This window comes from Salvelinus namaycush, chromosome 12 (assembly GCF_016432855.1).
Source record: "Salvelinus namaycush isolate Seneca chromosome 12, SaNama_1.0, whole genome shotgun sequence".
Lineage (NCBI taxonomy): Eukaryota > Metazoa > Chordata > Actinopteri > Salmoniformes > Salmonidae > Salvelinus > Salvelinus namaycush.
Genome location: NC_052318.1, coordinates 51929965 through 51950422, shown reverse-complemented (window position 1 = coordinate 51950422; position 20458 = coordinate 51929965). Strand labels below are relative to the sequence as shown.

The following is a 20458-nucleotide window of genomic DNA, read 5'->3' as shown; positions in this document are numbered from 1 at the left end:
TTAATGATATAATGGCCTAATTTATGTCTTCTAGGCAGTCTGAAAATAGTCTACATCTACAATAAAGGTGTGTGTTAGTTTCTAAAACAGTCATATGCAGACACAGTAATGTCTGCCCCCACACACACCCACATGCACCCCCTAAGAAAACACTGACTGTGGAGAAGTACTCATGAAGTATGAGTCAAAGAAGAAAAAGAACAAATCTACAACGATGGTTTCACTGTGTACAGTCCCAGTACATAGATAATAATCTGTTACCATACCATTTCCACCTCCCAAACAAATTCCACTTGGAAGAAAAAAGGAAGCAGGTCAACAATTTTGGCCAGTGGCCTTTGGTGTTGCTGCTGGAAACACAATACATTTTTAAAGGTTTTTATATCAATATCAAATCAATTTAGGACCTTACTATAATAGATTTCCGTTAAAATGGGCAAAAATAGCTTTTTAGCAAATAACTATTTTTCAAGCAAGAATTTTAATAGGACTCGGAGTGTCCTGCTGAAAAGTGAATTTGTCTCCCAGTGTCTGTTGGAAAGCAGACTGAACCTGGTTTTCCTCTAGGGTGTTGCCGGTGCTTAGCTCTATTCCTTTTCTTTTTATCCTTAAAAACGTCCTAGTCCTTGCCGATGACAAGCATATACATAACATGATGCAGCCACCACCATACTTGAAAATATGAAGAGTGGTACTCAATGATGTGTTGTGTTGGATTTGCTCGAAACATAATGGTTTATATTCAGCACAAAAAGGTAATTTCTTTGCCTTATTGCAAACAGGATGCATGTTTTGGGAATATTTTGATTCTGTACAGGCTTCTTTGGTTCAATCTGTCATTTAGGTTTATATTGTGGAGTAACTACAATGTTGTTGATCCATCCTCAGTTTTCTCCTATTTCAGCCATTTAACTCTGTAACTGGTTTAATATGACTATTGGCCTAATGTTGAAGTCCCTGAGCGGTTTCCTTCCTCTCCGTCAACTGAGTTAGGAAGAAAATCTGTATCTTTGTAGTGACTGGGTGTATTGATACACCATCCAAAATGTAATTAGTAACTTCACCATGCTCAAAGGGATATGCAGTGTCTGCTTTTTACCCATCTACCAATAGGTGTCCTTCTATGTGAGGCATAGGAAAACCTCGCTGGTATTTATTGTTGAATCTGTGCTTGAAATACACTGCTCGACTGAGGGACCTTACAAATAATTTCATGTGTGGGGTACAGAGATGGGGTAGTCATTCAAAAATCATATTAAATACCATTATTGCACACAGAATTAGTCCATACAAATGATTATCTTACTTGTTTAGCAAATGTTTACTCCTGAAGTTATTTCGGCTTGCCGTAAGAAAGGGGTTGAATACTCATTGACTCAAGACATTACATCTTTTCATTTTTTATTAATTTTAAACATTTCTAGAAACATAATTCCACTTTGACATCATGGGGTATTGTGTGTAGATCAGTGACACAACATCTAAATGAAATCCATTTTAAATTCACGCTGTGTGAATACTTTCTGAAGGCACTACAGTACACTTAATCGCTTCCACATAGCAGGGCCTTGTGTAGGGTGATTTGCCAAATGTGACATAATCCACCATGTCATCATATCCCAAAAAGACTGCTTTATGACAAGTGAAATGTGATGCTGATTGTGAAATATGTTACCTAGCTTTATTTAGAAGTTTTCCCAGGGAACCTTGACTGAATGAGACCCAGAGTATTCAAAGGCATGGGATTTCATCATCTTAGTGTCCCTCAAAAGCCTGGCATGGACTGAGTGTGTCACTCAGTGGGTGCCACTAATTTTGAAAATGATACCTGTGATCTTAAACATCAGAAAAGACTCGTGGCGACAATTCTGTCGTGACTTTCCCCAATGGCTGCAGCTATCCCTGGCTTAAATATATATATTTTAAAACATTTTCATTAGTGATTATTATTATTATTATTTGCGGGGGGAGTGGTGAAGTGTGGGAGTTGGGGTTTAGAATTGTATGTTTTATTTGATTTCACCTTTTGTTATCCAAAAGGGTTCCTGCAGAATTATCTAGTTTTGACCGGCCGTTGAAGTTGAATAGCCTACCACCTATAGAAAATGACATAGATATTGAATTATAGCGATCTGACTTTTTATAATCCACCGCGTAACAGTCGTATAAGCAGGGCTACTCGTGACTAAAGGCTCAGTGTAGGTGTGATGTTGTCTTGTTAGCTTCCAATTCCCCTAAAGGGCCCAACCACCGAAACCTCCCTTGAGGGTTGTTTAGGGTGTATTGTGAACTATCTTTCCATGCTCACACAACTCTGTATCTATTACACTCAGAGTTATTTGTCTTGTGACAGGAAGTGCACCTTTCTGTCTGTCTCACAGCACGTAGACGTTTTACCTCACAGTTTGGGTTTTGGTTCCCCTTGCTTTATTGCTGGCTGATTAGAAAGATCATAGTGTGTGACAGCCATAGTGTTCAGCACGCCGAATTTTACTTTTAGTTTTTTAGGATGACTACATTCCCCCCATTTTGTTTTTGGTAAGCAGTGAGGGGTGGTGCTGGAGAAATAAAATCACTCTCAAATTCATTGATGGCGCTTTGGATGCAAGGACTGACTCTATATTTGAAGCTATATACAGTGTTTGTTTACAACGCCATTGTTCAAGTCAAACAAGCGTGGGTTGTGATGGAGCAAGGCAGTTGAACTAAAGCCCTTTCCTTTCTTTACAGCAATACCTATTCACTTTCCAAACAGTTTTTCTGCGATTGTATAAAAATAAAATGGTGATATGCCTGGCTGGCACTCTCTGCTTTTCACTGACAGACGCAACTCAACAATCGTGTATTTGATATTTGTTGTGCGCTACCCAAATTGCGGGTCCTTCCGACTGTAGGTTTAAAACAATTTTCATTTTTGAGAAGCTAATGATCCTCTGTAGCCAAATCGTGCTTTCTGGTGTAGTAGCCTATTTTGAATGATTGTATTTATTTCTGTATCGACAGGAGTAAGCTAATTAGGCTATGTAATCTTTTAATTACATGTACACATTTACTTTAGGGAAAGCTTAGCTAGGCGGCGTATCTTATGGACACACCGCCTATGCATTTTAATGTGGCATAAACACAACCAGTCATGATGTTTTCAAATGATTGTCAAACAATCACTTAATAATGGCACTCCTGTAGGCTACCCGCGCACATTCGTCCACTGACAAAATAATTTCAGCATCAAAACTTCAACAGTGCGCTATGCACCCACAATTTGATGAATGGAAAGAGACATCTGTTACAAAACACCTACGTATATTGTAATGACATTCTGAGATTGTCATTAGGCTTACACTTGTGGCCTGAATTGATGCATCCACTGTTGTCCACGAGCTCCTCGGTCTCGGCCACTCATCTCCGCCTTGTCCGAGAGCGTCTCGGCGTCTCGGCCATCTCCGCCTTGACAAAATGTTTTCCTCAAACCATAACGCAATTTGGAGCGTATACCACCCGGTTCCCAGTCAATTCTCAAATTATTATTAATTATTAATGCGGTTGGCATGCAGTAATGTTAACTCATGTTGTAATAGCCTGTAGTTTATTGGGCATGTTGTATTAATTGTGATAGGCTCACATTTTACCGGTACGGCGTACCCCCACTATTTATTACTTTCACACCAGATTATGGTAACCCTCTCCTCAAATATTATGTGTAGTTAGATGACGATGTAGCCCTTTCCTGCAGGCAAATGACCAAATCACCCTCTAGTGGCCTCATGGATGGAATTTTTATTTCATAATTAATAAACATTAATTTAAAAAAATACGCCAAAATCCAGTTTTCCTATGTCAAATGGTTTTGTTATATTTCAGTCTTCTGTGATGTATATAAAGTGTAATAATGGGATGCGAACTTGAATACGTTTCAACTCTATATCTAAAATGGTACAGGTGTCTTCTTTTTTTTAAGCCCTTAATCATGTGTGTGAGGTGTATACTTTTGTTTCAAAGTAGATTTGTTTAAGATTACTTAGAAACACTCTGTGTGACCCTGATTTCGCCCACTGCAGTAAAATGTTAATGTGAAGGTATCAAAAATGTTACCACATATAACATACGGATTTGCATTAGTATATGCATGAAAAGGCCCCAATGCAAAGTTACTTTTCAATTTTCGAGTTATTACATAAAACCGATCAGAATTCAGAACCAATCAGAATCAGAAACTAATCAGAAAGATCCCTACAAATTAACTCCGACAGAAATATTTTCAAATGTATAACTTCAAATTAAACCAAATTGTTAGCACTGCATGAGACAGGCAGAGGCTATAAACACCTCATAGCTAATTTACAGCTTTAATAGTGAATTGAGCCACAATAAAGTAAACCAAAGTTTTGGAAATACATAACCCCATCTCAACAGTTATCAAAATGTTGTATATGCAAGCTAGCCAGCCAGCTAATGATAGGGTTCCCGTTGACGTTAGTCAAGTTCCACGTGACCGTTTAGTCACAGTAATTAGGCTTTTCCAAGCTCAGATGCTGCTGATGGTCATTAGTAGCCTACCAAACTTGCTAACTGCCTGGTACTCAGGACTCTATTGCCCCTCTAATAACTCTGTCATCAATGCAAATGTGATCGAAAATCTAATCAAACACTTAATGAGAGCCCATAAACTCATGTTGCACAACATTTCTATAGGCTATGCAATTGTGTGAAAAAACAGAGTGATGGCCTTTATTAAAAAGAGGAGGATCCCATCAGCTTTCGATAGGCTAGGCCTACTATATTTATTTCTCAACTTTCCTAATATTAAGCACATTGCTTCTCTTTACAACAGGAGTATAGCCTACCTGGCTGGCATGAAAATGAATGGGAAAAGCATCCTCCATTCGCTATATAAGTGCATAGATGACATGTATTTTTTCCGCTGCCCCTGTTTCGAGACAGGTGCATGATAATGGTACATTTTAAATTAAAACAAATTTCACACATATATTATTTAGTATATGTAATGACAAGATGAAATCAAGTATAGTCTGACGGGTGACAATATTAGCCTATCACTTGTGAATTATATATTATCACTTGTGAATGATGCAGAGCCCCCTGTTTTGAGCCCTACATTTTTAGCTAAAAATAAAAAAGAAAGATTTTTTTTCTTTCTTTGAGGCTTACCTTTTTTGCATGTTATTTTGGCATTAATACGTGTCACATATCAGTTTGAAAACAATGTTTAAAAAAACATAACATTGAGTTAACAAAGCTGCATACAAACATGGTCTCTTTTTTGCTTTCTTGAGTAAGGCAGCTCCAAAATGCAGGTGTTTCAGCCTAGCTCAGTGCTTTCTGTGGTGAAAATACGGAGTGTAGGTGTTGGTAATGGTCTCTAGTTGCGCCATGATTCGTTCAGTGTTCTGTCACTCGTGGGGACAGTACGTCACCGCCAAGTCTAATGGTAGACCTCGAAAATTCAAACCCCTTGGGTGCTGCCATAGAGTTACATTAGAAGTGCCCATCCAAGAAAGCTCAAGGTCTTGTTGGATGGGCATTTCTAATGTAACTATTTGGCAGCACCCAAGGGGCTTGAATTTTCTAGCTCTACCCGTAGATTTTGTGGTGACATAGTTATGAATACTTTCTGAAGGCACTGCACATAGCATGAAAAGCTCTGTCTTTATTGTGATATTCCACATAAGGTCATTGCTATCAGTAAAAGCTTGGAAACCCAGTTGCTTATTATGAGCTACCACCAGGGTTACTTTGGTGACTTTAGACTGTCGTTTAGCTCCACTGACTTTTGCTTTGTGGTCTGGTTGTGCCCTCCAGGACCATCGTGCCTTGGAGAGTGTTCCGACAGTGCCTTCACGAAGTGCATCACATCAGCTCTAGCCTGGAGGCCATGGCCATTAAGTCCACCATCGATCTCACCTGCAACGACTACATATCTGTCTTTGAGTTCGACATCTTCACCAGGCTGTTCCAGGTAAATTTCACTTTGTTAATTTTCTCATGCTTTTTTAATAAATTTTTTCCCCCCACATTCTTTCTCTTTTAGTAGAATTCTGAATGATCCTCCCCCTTTCCTCCTCCTCGGGTTACCCAAATGCCATAAATGGACTGTCATAGCTATCTGAGAAAGGTGAAAACTGAAACGAGGGTTCCCTCCACCCTCGCCTCCCCCACCCCATTTCATAAAGCAAGACAATAATGAATATAGATCAAAGCGACAAGCCGGGTGCATTCAGAGAAACGATGTAGGTCCAATTGTATGCCGCCCTTTGGGACTCTCGGTCATGGCCAGTTGATGACACAGCATCAAATCATCAAATCAAATGTTATTGGTCACAAACACATGTTTAGCAGATGTTATTGCGGGTGTTGCGAAATGCTTGTGTGTCTAGCTCCGGCAGTGTAAAAATATCTAACAAGTAATATCTAAAAATCTCATAACAATACAGACAATACATACACGTTTCGAGTAAAGGAATGGAATTAAGAATATATAAATATTTGGACGAGCAATGTCAGAGCGGCATAGACTAAGATACAGTAGAATAGAATACAGTATATACATATGAGATGAGTAGGGTAAAATATGTAAACATTATTAAAGAGACTAGTGTTCCAATTATTAAAGTGGCCAGTGATTTCAAGTCTATGTATACAGGGCAGCAGCCTCTAAGGTGCTAGTGATGGCTAAATGTTAGTGGTGGCTGTTTATCCGTCTGATGGCCTTGAGATAGAAGCTGTTTTTCAGTCTCTCGGTCCCAGCTTTGATGCACCTGTACTGACCTCACCTTCTGGATGATAGTGGGGTGAACAGGCAGTGGCTCGGGTGGTTGTTGTCCTTGATGATCTTTTTGGCCTTCCTGTGACATCGGGTGCTGTAGGTGTCCTGGAGGCCAGGTAGTTTTCCCCATGTGATGCGTTGTGCAGACCGCACCACCCTCTGGAGAGCCCTGCGGTTGCGGGCGGTGCAGTTGCCGTACCAGGCGGTGGTACAGCCGGACAGGATGCTCTCAATTGTGCATCTGTAAAAGAATGTGAGGGTTTTGTTGCGCCTTCTTCACCACAATGTCTGTGTGAGTGGACCATTTCAGTTTGTCAGTGATGTGTACGCCGAGGAACTTGAAGCTGCGATCCCGTCGATGTGGATAGGGGGTGCTCCCTCTGCTGTTTCCTGAAGTCCACGATCAGCTCCTTTGTTTTTGTTGACGTTGGGTGAGAGGTTATTTTCCTGGCACCACACTCCTAGGGCCCTCACCTCCTCCCTGTAGGCTGTCTCGTCATTATTGGTAATCAGGACTACTAATGTTGTGTCGTCTGCAAACTTGATGATTGAGTTATTGGCGTGCGTGGCCACGCAGTCATGGGTGAACAGGGAGTACAGGAGTGGGCTGAACACCCATCCTTGTGGGGCCCCAGTGTCGAGGATCAGCGAAGTGGAGGTGTTGTTTCCTACCCTTCACCACCTGGGGGAGGCCCGTCAGGAAGTCCAGGACCCAGTTGCACAGTGCGGGGTTCAGACCCAGGCCCCAAAGCTTAATGATGAGCTTGCAGGGTACTATGGTGTTGAATGCTGAGCTATAGTCAATGAACATCATTCTCACATAGGTATTCCTCTTGTCCAGATGGGATAGGGCAGTGCGATGGCATCGTATGTGGATCTATTGGGGCGGTAAGCAAATTGAAGTGAGTCTAGGGTAAGGTAGAGGTGATATGATCCTTGACTAGTCTCTCGAAGCACTTCATGATGACAGAAGTGACTGCTACGGGGTGATAGTAATTTAGTTCAGTTATCTTTGCTTTCTTGGGTACAGGAATAACGACGGACATCTTGAAGCATGTGGGGAGAGCAGACTGGGATTGGCAGAGATTGAATATGTCCGTAAACACTCCAGCCAGCTGGTCTGCGCGTGCTCTGAGGACGCGGCTACGGATGCCCTCTGTGATAGAACCCGGGTCTGTAGTGACGCCTCAGGCACTGAGATGCAGTGACTTAGACCGCTGCGCCACTCGGGAGGCCTTTCTATGCACTATTATTAATAAATAAAAAAATCCCCGGCTCCAAGATATAGTGCCCTTGAAGTTCTGAGTAGATGCGTACTCTGTACAAGTGATCCTGGTTTAGTAAGTACACTATAAGAATGGTAGACAGGATGGAACCTGATGCTTCCTCATCTTGTGATGTAATAAAGTGTGTGTGTGCGTCACTTAAGTTGTGCTATTGTGTTATTTGAGCGGACCATCTGTGACCTCCAAGAATTAGGAGTCCTTTCTTGCACAATGTTTAATTGTTGATCCAAATGGAAGTATTTGTGGGTGTGTGTGACTCCTCTCCTTATTCTCTCCTCCCTATCAGCCATGGGGCTCCATCCTGAGAAACTGGAACTTCCTGGCTGTGACTCACCCTGGTTACATGGCTTTCTTGACCTACGACGAGGTTAAGGCACGGCTACAGAAATACACCAACAAACCCGGCAGGTATGTACATGCCACAGGAAGGTGTGTTGGTGTGCGTGTGTAAACATGTTTGCCTGCGTGTGTGTTCTCAGGGACATGTGGTGAGGGTAAGTTGAGCTCTTATTGGAAACAGGTTTAGACTCCTTTAAATCTATCTGTTTATCCGTGATTGATTCTCCGGGCCTCTTGATTTACTCTCAGACAGACTACTCCTGCCTGAATTTTTGGCCATCAATGGGCAGGTGTGACAAGGAAACATTACATTTTTTAAAGCTTGGAAGTTTGGACACACCTACTCATTCAAGGGTTTTTATTTTTACTATTTTCTACATTGTAGAATAATAGTGAAGACATCAAAATTATGAAATAACACATATGGAATCATGTAGTAACCAAAAAAGTGTTAAACAAATATATTTTATATTTGAGATTCTTCAAAGTAGCCACCCTTTGCCTTGATGACAGCTTTGCACACTCTTGGCATTCTCTAAACCAGCTTTTCCAACAGTCTTGAATGAGTTCCCACATATGATGAGCACTTGTTGACTGCTTTTCCTTTACTGTGCGGTCCAACTCATCCCAAACCATCTCAATTGGGTTGAGGTCGGGTGATTGTGTAGGCCAGGTCATCTGATGCAGCACTCCATCACTCTTCTTCTTTGTCAAATAGCCCTTACGCAGCCTGGAGGTGTGTTGGGTCATTATCCCAACTAGGTTCAATGTTAGCTAGCAAACATTATGCTATAACTAGCAATGCAAATGGCTCTGAGATATGAATAATATTACTGCACAGATCATACACGTAACGTTAGCTAGCGAGCCAGCCAGCTAACATTAGCTAGCTAGCTAACAGTACACTTTAACTTGAAATGAAAATGACTTTCTGACAGAATTAGAAACGTATAATATCTGAAAATATAGCTAGCTAGACTCTCTTACCCGTATACATGGATGGACGCTTTTCCCTCTCTGTCACAGATGCTGTGTTTGCCCTTAGTTTGAAGATGTAATCCGGAGACAGGTGTTTTCTCCATCACCTTAGCTATCATACTCTAATTCCACTAATTTCAAAACTCGGTCCTCCAGAATGTGGAGAGCAACACTTATGCAGTTCTACTATGCAATATATATTTTTAAAAGCAGCGTTAGACAGGATTATCTACACGTACTGACCAGCTCAAATAGACAGAAGCGTGCTACATGTCAGACCAATCTAAACTCATCTCTCGGCATTTCCAGTCTACTCATTATCTCAGCCAATCATGGCTAGCTGTAAGGTTGCTGTCCTTTTCTGTGGCTAAACCAAGTGGGCTCGTAATTTAATCTGTTTTGCCATGTATAAATGTGTTTCTATGGGCTAATATCAGTAAGGCCAGTTTCAATGTTTCATCAAGTATTTTTTTTAAATAATTTTTTCATACCTACAGTGGTCTTAAAATGTATATAGCAAAATGGTCCATGGTATGACCATCTTCTGTCTAGTTAAAACAATTCCATATGTTAGCCTTATTAGATATCGCCATCTAGTGGCTTAGACTCCAGGGCAGGGATGGGCAACTCAAATCAAATCAAATTGTATTGGTTCGCGTACACATATTTAGCAGATGTTATCGCAGGTGCAGCGAAATGCTTATGTTTCTAGCTACGACAGTGCAGTACACCGAACAATACAAAACAGTGCACACAAATCCCAAAAATATGAATGAAGAAATGTCAGAGCCCGGAATATGAATATCTATGTATATAATGGTGTGTATAGACAGTATGGACAGTATATGAATAGGAAAAATGAATACAACAACAGTTATGTAACTTTGATGGGGTTGGGGGCCACAAAAAAATCTGAACTCATCATGAGGGGCCGTAGTGGCTCGGGGCGTCTGTGTACCCACATCCATAACCACACATGCAGTCAGAGCTGGCCCTAGCTTTTTAGGGGCCCTAAGTGAAAAACATTTTTAGTGGCTCCCCTCTTGATAGCAGAGAGAACATTTTTATTTTTCGAGTTCATTTCTTGCAATTCTACATATTTGCCAGGGGATGGGGTGTAGAGAAGATTTTGCAATTGTATCATTAATTTCACGCAATTCTAGTCATTTGCCATGGGGCGGAGAGAACATCTTTCAGTTTTACAGGTCATTTGGAAAGGCCAGGAAATGGGTTGATAATTATCGAGAGCACTACTTTCCCCGCCCTTATGGAGTGGCAGCACAACTGCTTTCCACACTTTTGGAATTTTCCTGATACGAAATTTAAATAAAACATGTGTGTTACTGAGCCAGCAATGAGGGGCTCAGTAACACGCAATGTCAGCCCAGATTGACTTCTTGGTGTCAATAGCTAATAAGGCAGCAATAACTTCTGTTTCTGTGAATTGCCGAAAAGACAAACCCTGACTACCATTTCCCATGTGGCGGGAGGTTGACTGATCATCCATCGACGCAACTGGAGGCTTTAATTGGGAAGAACAGTCGACTGACTGGCCAAGACCAGTATGACCACCATTTCTTTCACATAGAATGCAGCTGAGATAAAATGATGATTAAAAGCATCACAAATCGGAACTTTTCCAGTAATAATACAGGAGTCTAAAACTACTTACTTAGGCAGGCAGGTAGATGAATTACCCCGCTTCAGTGAATTTTCCAGAATTTAGTGGGATCACTAACAGAGCCTGCCGTAGCGTTAAGGAAGTAGTTTGATTAAGACTGTTTAACCGAGGCAGTGCACCCATTTCTCAATTGCCTAAATAGCTGCCAATCAGTTAACATGCTAGTTTGTCTAGCCTTGGCCCAGGCTTGATTTATTATCAAGAGGTCTGAGAGTACAGGAGAGTACCATGGATTACTTTGGTTTTTGACTCAGAATTGCTTGAAAGGGACATGTTTATCAGTCAGAGAGGTAAAAATGGATGAGAACTTTGTAAGTGCCAAAACAGGATCTGGTTTGCAGCTAGTAGAAAAAGCTCTGACAAGAATACCCATAACATGATACTGCCACCACAATACTGGAAAATACAGAGGCTTTCACGCTCTGCTGTGTTGTGTTGGATATGACCCAAACCTGTAGTTTTAAATTTAGGCTAAAAAGGTAATGTCCTTGCAATGTTGTCTTGCAGTATTACTTAACGGCCTTTTTGCAAACAGAATGGATGATTTGTTATGACATTTTTTATTTTGACTTTGTCATACAGGCTAGTAATGTGCAGTGAAGACAATGTTTGCTTCTGAAGCTAAGCAGGGTTGGTCCTGGTCAGTCCCTGGATGGGAGACCAGATGCTGCTGGAAGTGGTGTTGGAGGGGCAGTAGGAGGCACTCTTTCCTCTGGTCTAAAAAATGTCCCAATGCCCCAAGGCAGTGATTGGGAATACTTCCCTGTGTAGGGTGCCGTCTTTCGGACGGGATGTTAAACGGGTGTCCTGACTCTCTGAGGTCATTAAAGATCTCATGGCACTTATCGTAAGAGTAGGGGTGTTAACCCCGGTGTCCTGGCTAAATTCCCAATCTGGCCCTCAAACCATCACGGTCACCTAATAATCCCCAGTTTTACGATTGGCTCATTCATCCCCCTTCTCTCCCCTGTAACTATTCCCCAGGTCGTTGCAGTAAATGAGAACGTGTTCTCAGTCAACTTACCTGGTAAAATAACGGATAAAGTATTGTGGTGGCAGCCTCATGTTATGGGTACGCTTGTCACTGGCGGGGCCTGGGGAGTTTGTTAGGATGGAAATAAATATGAAAGAAGCAGAGCACAGGTATTTGTATTCATTATGGATCCCCATTAGCTGCTGCCACTCTTCCTGGGGTCTAGCATAATTAAGACAATTGTAAAAACATTACAATACATTCACAACAGATTTCACAACACATTAAGTGTGTGCCCTCAGGCCACTACACTACTACCACATATCTACAACACAAAATCCATGTGTACGTGTGTGTATAGTGCATATGTTATCATGTGTGTGTCTGTGCCTGTGTTTGTCTTTTCACGGTCCCTGCTGTTCCATAAGGTGTATTTTTATCTGTTTTAAAAATAATAATTGCATGAGTTACTTGATGTGGAATAGAGTTCCATGTAGTCATGGCTCTATGTAGTACTGTGTGCCTCACATAGTCTGTTCTGGACTTGGGGATTGTGAAGAGACCTCTGGTGGCATGTCTTGTGGGGTATGCATGGGTGTCTGAATTGTGTGCCAGTAGTTCAAACAGACAGCTCGGTGCATTCAACATGGCAATACCGCTCACAAATACAAGTAGTGATGAAGTCAATCTCTCCTCCACTTTGAGCCAGGAGAGATTAACATGCATATTATTAATGTTAGCTCTCTGTGTACATCCAAGGGCCAGCCGTGCTGCCCTATTCTGAGCCAACTGCAATTTTCCCAAGTCCCTTTTTGTGGCACCTGACAACAGTAGTCCAACTATTGCCTGTAGGAACTGCCTTGTTGATTGTGCTGTTAAGAAGCCTTTATTATGGACAGACTTCTCCCCATTTTAGCTACTGTTGTATGAATATATTTTGACCATGACAGTTTACAATCCAGGGTTACTCCAAGCGGCTTAGTCACATCAAATTGCTTAATTTCCACATTATTCATTACACGATTTAGTTGAGGTTTAGGGTTTAGTGAATGGTTTGTCTGAAATACAATGCTTTTAGTTTTTTAAATATTTAGGACTAACTTATTCCTTGCTACCCATTCTGAAACGAACTGCAGCTGTTTGTTAAGTGTTGCATTAATTTCAGTTGCTGTAGAAGCTGACGTGTATTTACATTTACATTACATTTAAGTCATTTAGCAGACGCTCTTATCCAGAGCGACTTACAAATTGGTGCATTCACCTTATGATATCCAGTGGAACAACCACTTTACAATAGTGCATCTAAATCTTTTAAGGGGGGGGGGGGGTTAGAAGGATTACTTTATCCTATCCTAGGTATTCCTTAAAGAGGTGGGGTTTCAGTTGTCTCCGGAAGGTGGTGATTGACTCCGCTGACCTGGCGTCGTGAGGGAGTTTGTTCCACCATTGGGGTGCCAGAGCAGCGAACAGTTTTGACTGGGCTGAGCGGGAACTGTACTTCCTCAGAGGTAGGGAGGCGAGCAGGCCAGAGGTGGATGAACGCAGTGCCCTTGTTTGGGTGTAGGGCCTGATCAGAGCCTGAAGGTACGGAGGTGCCGTTCCCCTCACAGCTCCGTAGGCAAGCACCATGGTCTTGTAGCGGATGCGAGCTTCAACTGGAAGCCAGTGGAGAGAGCGGAGGAGCGGGGTGACGTGAGAGAACTTGGGAAGGTTGAACACCAGACGGGCTGCGGCGTTCTGGATGAGTTGTAGGGGTTTAATGGCACAGGCAGGGAGCCCAGCCAACAGCGAGTTGCAGTAATCCAGACGGGAGATGACAAGTGCCTGGATTAGGACCTGCGCTGCTTCCTGTGTGAGGCAGGGTCGTACTCTGCGAATGTTGTAGAGCATGAACCTACAGGAACGGGCCACCGCCTTGATGTTAGTTGAGAACGGCAGGGTGTTGTCCAGGATCACGCCAAGGTTCTTAGCGCTCTGGGAGGAGGACACAATGGAGTTGTCAACCGTGATGGCGAGATCATGGAACGGGCAGTCCTTCCCCGGGAGGAAGAGCAGCTCCGTCTTGCCGAGGTTCAGCTTGAGGTGGTGATCCGTCATCCACACTGATATGTCTGCCAGACATGCAGAGATGCGATTCGCCACCTGGTTATCAGAAGGGGGAAAGGAGAAGATTAATTGTGTGTCGTCTGCATAGCAATGATAGGAGAGACCATGTGAGGATATGACAGAGCCAAGTGACTTGGTGTATAGCGAGAATAGGAGAGGGCCTAGAACAGAGCCCTGGGGGACACCAGTGGTGAGAGCACGTGGTGCGGAGACAGATTCTCGCCACGCCACCTGGTAGGAGCGACCTGTCAGGTAGGACGCAATCCAAGCGTGGGCCGCGCCGGAGATGCCCAACTCGGAGAGGGTGGAGAGGAGGATCTGATGGTTCACAGTATCAAAGGCAGCCGATAGGTCTAGAAGGATGAGAGCAGAGGAGAGAGAGTTAGCTTTAGCAGTGCGGAGCGCCTCCGTGACACAGAGAAGAGCAGTCTCAGTTGAATGACTAGTCTTGAAACCTGACTGATTTGGATCAAGAAGGTCATTCTGAGAGAGATAGCAGGAGAGCTGGCCAAGGACGGCACGTTCAAGAGTTTTGGAGAGAAAAGAAAGAAGGGATACTGGTCTGTAGTTGTTGACATCGGAGGGATCGAGTGCAACTCTCGCTCTCTTGAAGACGGAAGGGACGTAGCCAGCGGTCAAGGATGAGTTGATGAGCGAGGTGAGGTAAGGGAGAAGGTCTCCGGAAATGGTCTGGAGAAGAGAGGAGGGGATAGGGTCAAGCGGGCAGGTTGTTGGGCGGCCGGCCGTCACAAGACGCGAGATTTCATCTGGAGAGAGAGGGGAGAAAGAGGTCAAAGGGGCAGTGTGAGCAGAACCAGCGGTGTCGTTTGACTTAGCAAACGAGGATCGGATGTCGTCGACCTTCTTTTCAAAATGGTTGACGAAGTCATCCGCAGAGAGGGAGGAGGGGGGGGAGGGGGAGGAGGATTCAGGAGGGAGGAGAAGGTGGCAAAGAGCTTCCTAGGGTTAGAGGCAGATGCTTGGAATTTAGAGTGGTAGAAAGTGGCTTTAGCAGCAGAGACAGAAGAGGAAAATGTAGAGAGGAGGGAGTGAAAGGATGCCAGGTCCGCAGGGAGGCGAGTTCTCCATTTCCGCTCGGCTGCCCGGAGCCCTGTTCTGTGAGCTCGCAATGAGTCGTCGAGCCACGGAGCAGGAGGGGAGGACCGAGCCGGCCTGGAGGATAGGGGACATAGAGAGTCAAAGGATGCAGAAAGGGAGGAGAGGAGGGTTGAGGAGGCAGAATCAGGAGATAGGTTGGAGAAGGTTTGAGCAGAGGGAAGAGATGATAGGATGGAAGAGGAGAGAGTAGTGGGGGAGAGAGAGCGAAGGTTGGGACGGCGCGATACCATCCGAGTAGGGGCAGAGTGGGAAGTGTTGGATGAGAGCGAGAGGGAAAAGGATACAAGGTAGTGGTCAGAGACTTGGAGGGGAGTTGCAATGAGATTAGTGGAAGAACAGCATCTAGTAAAGATGAGGTCAAGCGTATTGCCTGCCTTGTGAGTAGGGGGGGAAGGTGAGAGGGTGAGGTCAAAAGAGGAGAGGAGTGGAAAGAAGGAGGCAGAGAGGAATGAGTCAAAGGTAGACGTGGGGAGGTTAAAGTCACCCAGAACTGTGAGAGGTGAGCCATCCTCAGGAAAGGAACTTATCAAGGCGTCAAGCTCATTGATGAACTCTCCAAGGGAACCTGGAGGGCGATAAATGATAAGGATGTTAAGCTTGAAAGGGCTGGTAACTGTGACAGCATGGAATTCAAAGGAGGCGATAGACAGATGGGTCAGGGGAGAAAGAGAGAATGTCCACTTGGGAGAGATGAGGATCCCAGTGCCACCACCCCGCTGACCAGAAGCTCTCGGGGTGTGCGAGAACACGTGGGCAGACGAGGAGAGAGCAGTAGGAGTAGCAGTGTTATCTGTGGTAATCCATGTTTCCGTCAGTGCCAAGAAGTCGAGGGACTGGAGGGAAGCATAGGCTGGGATGAACTCTGCCTTGTTGGCCGCAGATCGGCAGTTCCAGAGGCTGCCGGAGACCTGGAACTCCACGTGGGTCGTGCGCGCTGGGACCATCAGGTTAGAGTGGCAGCGGCCACGCGGTGTGAAGTGTTTGTATGGTCTGTGCAGAGAGGAGAGAACAGGGATAGACAGACACATAGTTGACAGGCTACAGAAGAGGCTACGCTAATGCAAAGGAGATTGGAATGACAAGTGGACTACACGTCTCGAATGTTCAGAACGTTAAGCTTACGTTGCAAAAATCTTATTGACTAAAATGATTAAAATGATACAGTACTGCTGGCTGGTGAAGTAGGCTAGCTAGCAGTGGCTGCGTTGTTGACTTTGTTTGAAAGTGTTGCTGGCTAGGTAGCCTCGATGACTGGCTAGATAATTACTCTAAACTACACAATTATCTTAGATACAAAGACAGCAAAGACAACTATGTAGCTAGCTAACACTACACTAATCAAATCGTTCCGTTGTAATGTTTCGGTAGAAGTTGGCTAGCTGGCTAACTAGCAGTGTTGACAACGTTAGGACGACGGAAATAGCTGGCTAGCGTATAGTGTTGAGTTATCTGCATACATTTACTCAAAGCCAGTGGCATGTCATTAGTAAAGATTGAAAACAGTAAGGGGCCTAGACAGCTGCCCTGGGGAATTCCTGATTCTTCCTGGATTATGTTGGAGTAGTTTCCATTAAAGAACACCCTCTGTGTTCTTTGTCCACATTATAGCAGGGGGTGTAAAGCCATAACACATTTTTTCCAGCAGCAGACCATGATCGATAATGTCAAAAGCCGCCCTGAAGTCTAACAAAACAGCCCCCATAATTTCTCTCAGCCAATCATCAGTCATTTATGTAAGTGCTGTGCTTGTTGAATGTCCTTCCCTATTGTCTGTTGTCAATTTGTTTACTGTAAAATAGCATTGTAACTGGTTAAACACAATTCCTTCTCAAAGTTTACCACGAGTTGGTAACAGGATGATTGGTTGGCTATTTGAGCCAGTAAAGGGGGCTTTACTATTCTTAGGTAGCGGAATGACTTTTGCTTCCTTCCAGGCATGATGGCACACACATTCTAGTCGGAGTGGCAATATCATCCGCTATTATCCTCAGTAATTTTCCATCCAAGTTGTAAGACTCCAGTGGCTTGTCATTGTTGATAGATAACAACCATTTTTTCACCTCTTCCACACTCACTTTACGGAATTCTAAATTACAATGCTCGTCTTTCATAAATTGGTCAGATATAGTCAGAGTTTGTTGCTGGCATGTCATTCCTAAATTGGCTAATCTTGCAAATTAAAAATAATTAAAGTAGCTTCCAATATCAGTGGGTTTTGTGATGAATGAGCCTTCTGATTCAATGAATGATGGAGCTGAGTTTGCGTTTTTGCCCAAAATGTTATTTAAGGTGTTCTGAAGTTTATACTATCATTGTTTATGTAATTTATCTTTGTTTCATAGGTTAGTTCTTCTTTTTATTTAGTTTAGTCACATGATTTCTCAAATTTCCATACATTTGCCAATCAGTTGTACAGTCAGACTAATTTTCCTTTCCTTTGGCCTCAACCAGACAATATTTTAATGCCTCATCAACCTACAGGGATTTAACAGTTTTTACAGTCATTTTCTTAACCTTTCTGGCTCCACTAATCCACTGGCTCGAAGGCGGTCAAAGCATGCAGATGAATACATCCTAATAGTACCGGTAAAGTTCGTCGAAACATGTCAAACAATGTTTATAATTAATCCTCAGGTCGTCAATTGTCTAAATAATCGATCATTTTTCAACCGGACAATAGCGTATTCAATTGAAAGGAAAAACAACGAAGGGCGTGCACTCGGTCACGCGCGCAAACCAGCACTGCATGATTCTACAGTCCACTGACAGAAAGGTCTCATTCTTCTTCATTCTTCAGAAAACAAGCCTGAAACAATGTCTAAAGACTGTTGACATCCAGTGGAAACCATAGGAACTGTAATATGGGTCCTAACCCATTAGATACTCTATAGGCATTCAATTGAAAATACCCACATCAAAAATATCCCACATCCTGGATGGATTTTCCTCAGGTTTTTGCCTGCCATATCAGTTCTGTTATACTCACAGACATTCTTTTAACAGTTTCGGTACCTTTAGAGTGTTGTCTATCCAAATCTACCAATTATATGCATATCCTAGCTTCTGGGCCTGAGTAACAGGCAGTTTACTTTGGGCATGCTTCTCATCCAGATGTCAAAATACTGCCCCCAAGCCATAAGAAGTTTTAAAGCTGTATCCAAATCCATTGGATGTAGTGATCACAATGTAGTAGCCATATCTAGGAAAACCAATACAAGAAGTTCTGTAGTGATTCCTGTGTTGTTAATGTAAAGAATATTTGTTGGTCCGTGGTGCGTAATGAGGACCAACCAGACGCTTCACTTGACACATTTATGAAATTGCTTATCCCAGTTACTAATAAGCATGCACCCATTAACTAGGTCAGATTCTGAAAGGTACAGGGGGGCAGGCAGGCTCGAGGTCAGGGCAGGCAGAACAGGTCGGAACCGGGAGGGCTAGAAAACAGAGACTAGGAAAAACAGGAGCACGGAAAAACATGCTGGTAGGCTTGACAAGACAAGACAAACTGGCAACAGACAAACAGAGAACACAAGTATAAATACACTGGGGATAATGGGGAAGATGGGTGACACCTGGAGAGGGGTGGAGACAAGCACAAAGACAGGTGAAACAGATCAGGGTGTGACAGTACCCCCCCTCTAGGGGCGCCACCTGGCGTCCTACCTGGGCGAATACCTGGTTGACCGGGCGGGCGGCGGTGGAACTCGGCAATGAGCGCCAGGAACAGGATGTCCTTAGCGGTGCCCCAGCACCTCTCCTCCGGGCCATAACCCTCCCAGTCAAGGAGTGGCGTCTCAGAAGGAAGGCGTCTCACCGTGTACGCTGGATGACCATCGATGAGACGGGGAGGAGTGGTAGGCCTGGAAACAGGAGACAAAGGACTTTGAGACAAGGGCTTAATCCTGGACACATGAAAAGTGGGATGTATAAGGATGGTATGGGGCAACAGAAGACGAGCGGTCCGCTTGTCGACGATTCCTGGAGGTGGCCTTGAGAAGACTACACCGAGCTCTTTTCCAGGTACGCTGACAGTGGTGGACGAACATCTGGGCCGAGGGTATGTTGACCTCTTCTTCTTGCTCTGGGAAGAGCAGAGGCTGATAACCCAAGGAGCACTCAAAGGGCAAGAGCCCAGTGGTCGAGCAGGGAAGAGTGTTCCAGGGGTACTCCACCCACACAAGTTGCCGGCTCCAGGTGGTGGGGTTGGGGGGGGGGGGGGCACCTAAGCGCAGTCTCCAGGTCTTGATTGGCACGCTCCGACTGGCTGTTGGACTTGGGATTGAAACCCGGAGGATTGGCTGGCCAACAACCCAATGAGGGTGCAGAACGCCTTCCAGAATCAGGATGAGAATTGAGGACCACGATCAGAGACAATGTCGACAGGGAGTCCATGGATTCGGAAGACGTGCTGCACCATGAGCTGGGCCGTCTCCTTAGCTGAAGGTAACTTGGGGAGAGGGATGAAATGGGCGGCTTTACATAACCTTTCCACTACTGTCAGGATAGTGGTGTTGCCATCAGACTATGGAAGCCCAGTGACAAAATCCAGGGATATATGGGACCACGGGCGATGAGGAACAGGGAGTGATTGAAGGAGGCCAGCCGGAGCTTGCCGCAGAGTCTTATTCTGAGCCGTGCACCGTGCATGCGGCAACAAAGGCTGAGACGTCAGGAACAATAGTGGGCCACCAGAAGCGTTGTCCGAGGAAGGCCAGGGTCCGATGGGAGCCGGGATGGCAGGTAAGCTTGGAGGAATGAGCCCATTCCAGGACCTGAGATCGGGCCGAATCAGGGACAAACATTCGGTTAGCCAGGGCACGCCCCCCTCACATTCTTAGACCCTGGGTGGTAGGTGATGGTGAAGTTGAACCTGGTGAATAACAGGGCCCAACGGACCTGCCTAGAATTAAGGTGCTTGGCGGTGCGGAGATATTCTAAATTCTTATGATCGGTCCACGGCAAAAATTGATATTCCGCCCCTTCCAGCCAGTGCCTCCGCTCCTCCAACGCAATCTTGATCTATTCAACATGTCACGGAGCACATTGTTGACCTGAGCCTGGAACACTGCGGGAGCGCTGGTGAGTCCAAACGGCATGACCAGGTACTCATGGTGTTCACCAACTGTGTTGAAAGCCGTCTTCCACTCGTCTCCTTCGCGTATCCGAACTAGGTGGTAGGCATTCCGAAG

At 44.3% G+C, this 20458-nt stretch overlaps 1 protein-coding gene across 1 annotated transcript in view; it reads left to right on the top strand.

Annotated features, from left to right (window-relative positions):
* The window catches only part of cblb (Cbl proto-oncogene B, E3 ubiquitin protein ligase), a 201502-nt gene that overhangs the window by 74869 nt on the left and 106175 nt on the right, over positions 1–20458 (top strand). Inside the window, exons 5-6 of the mRNA XM_039006030.1 lie at positions 5821–5977; positions 8357–8478. Coding sequence (XP_038861958.1) covers positions 5821–5977; positions 8357–8478 — 279 coding nt within the window. The remainder of the gene's footprint in view (positions 1–5820; positions 5978–8356; positions 8479–20458) is intronic.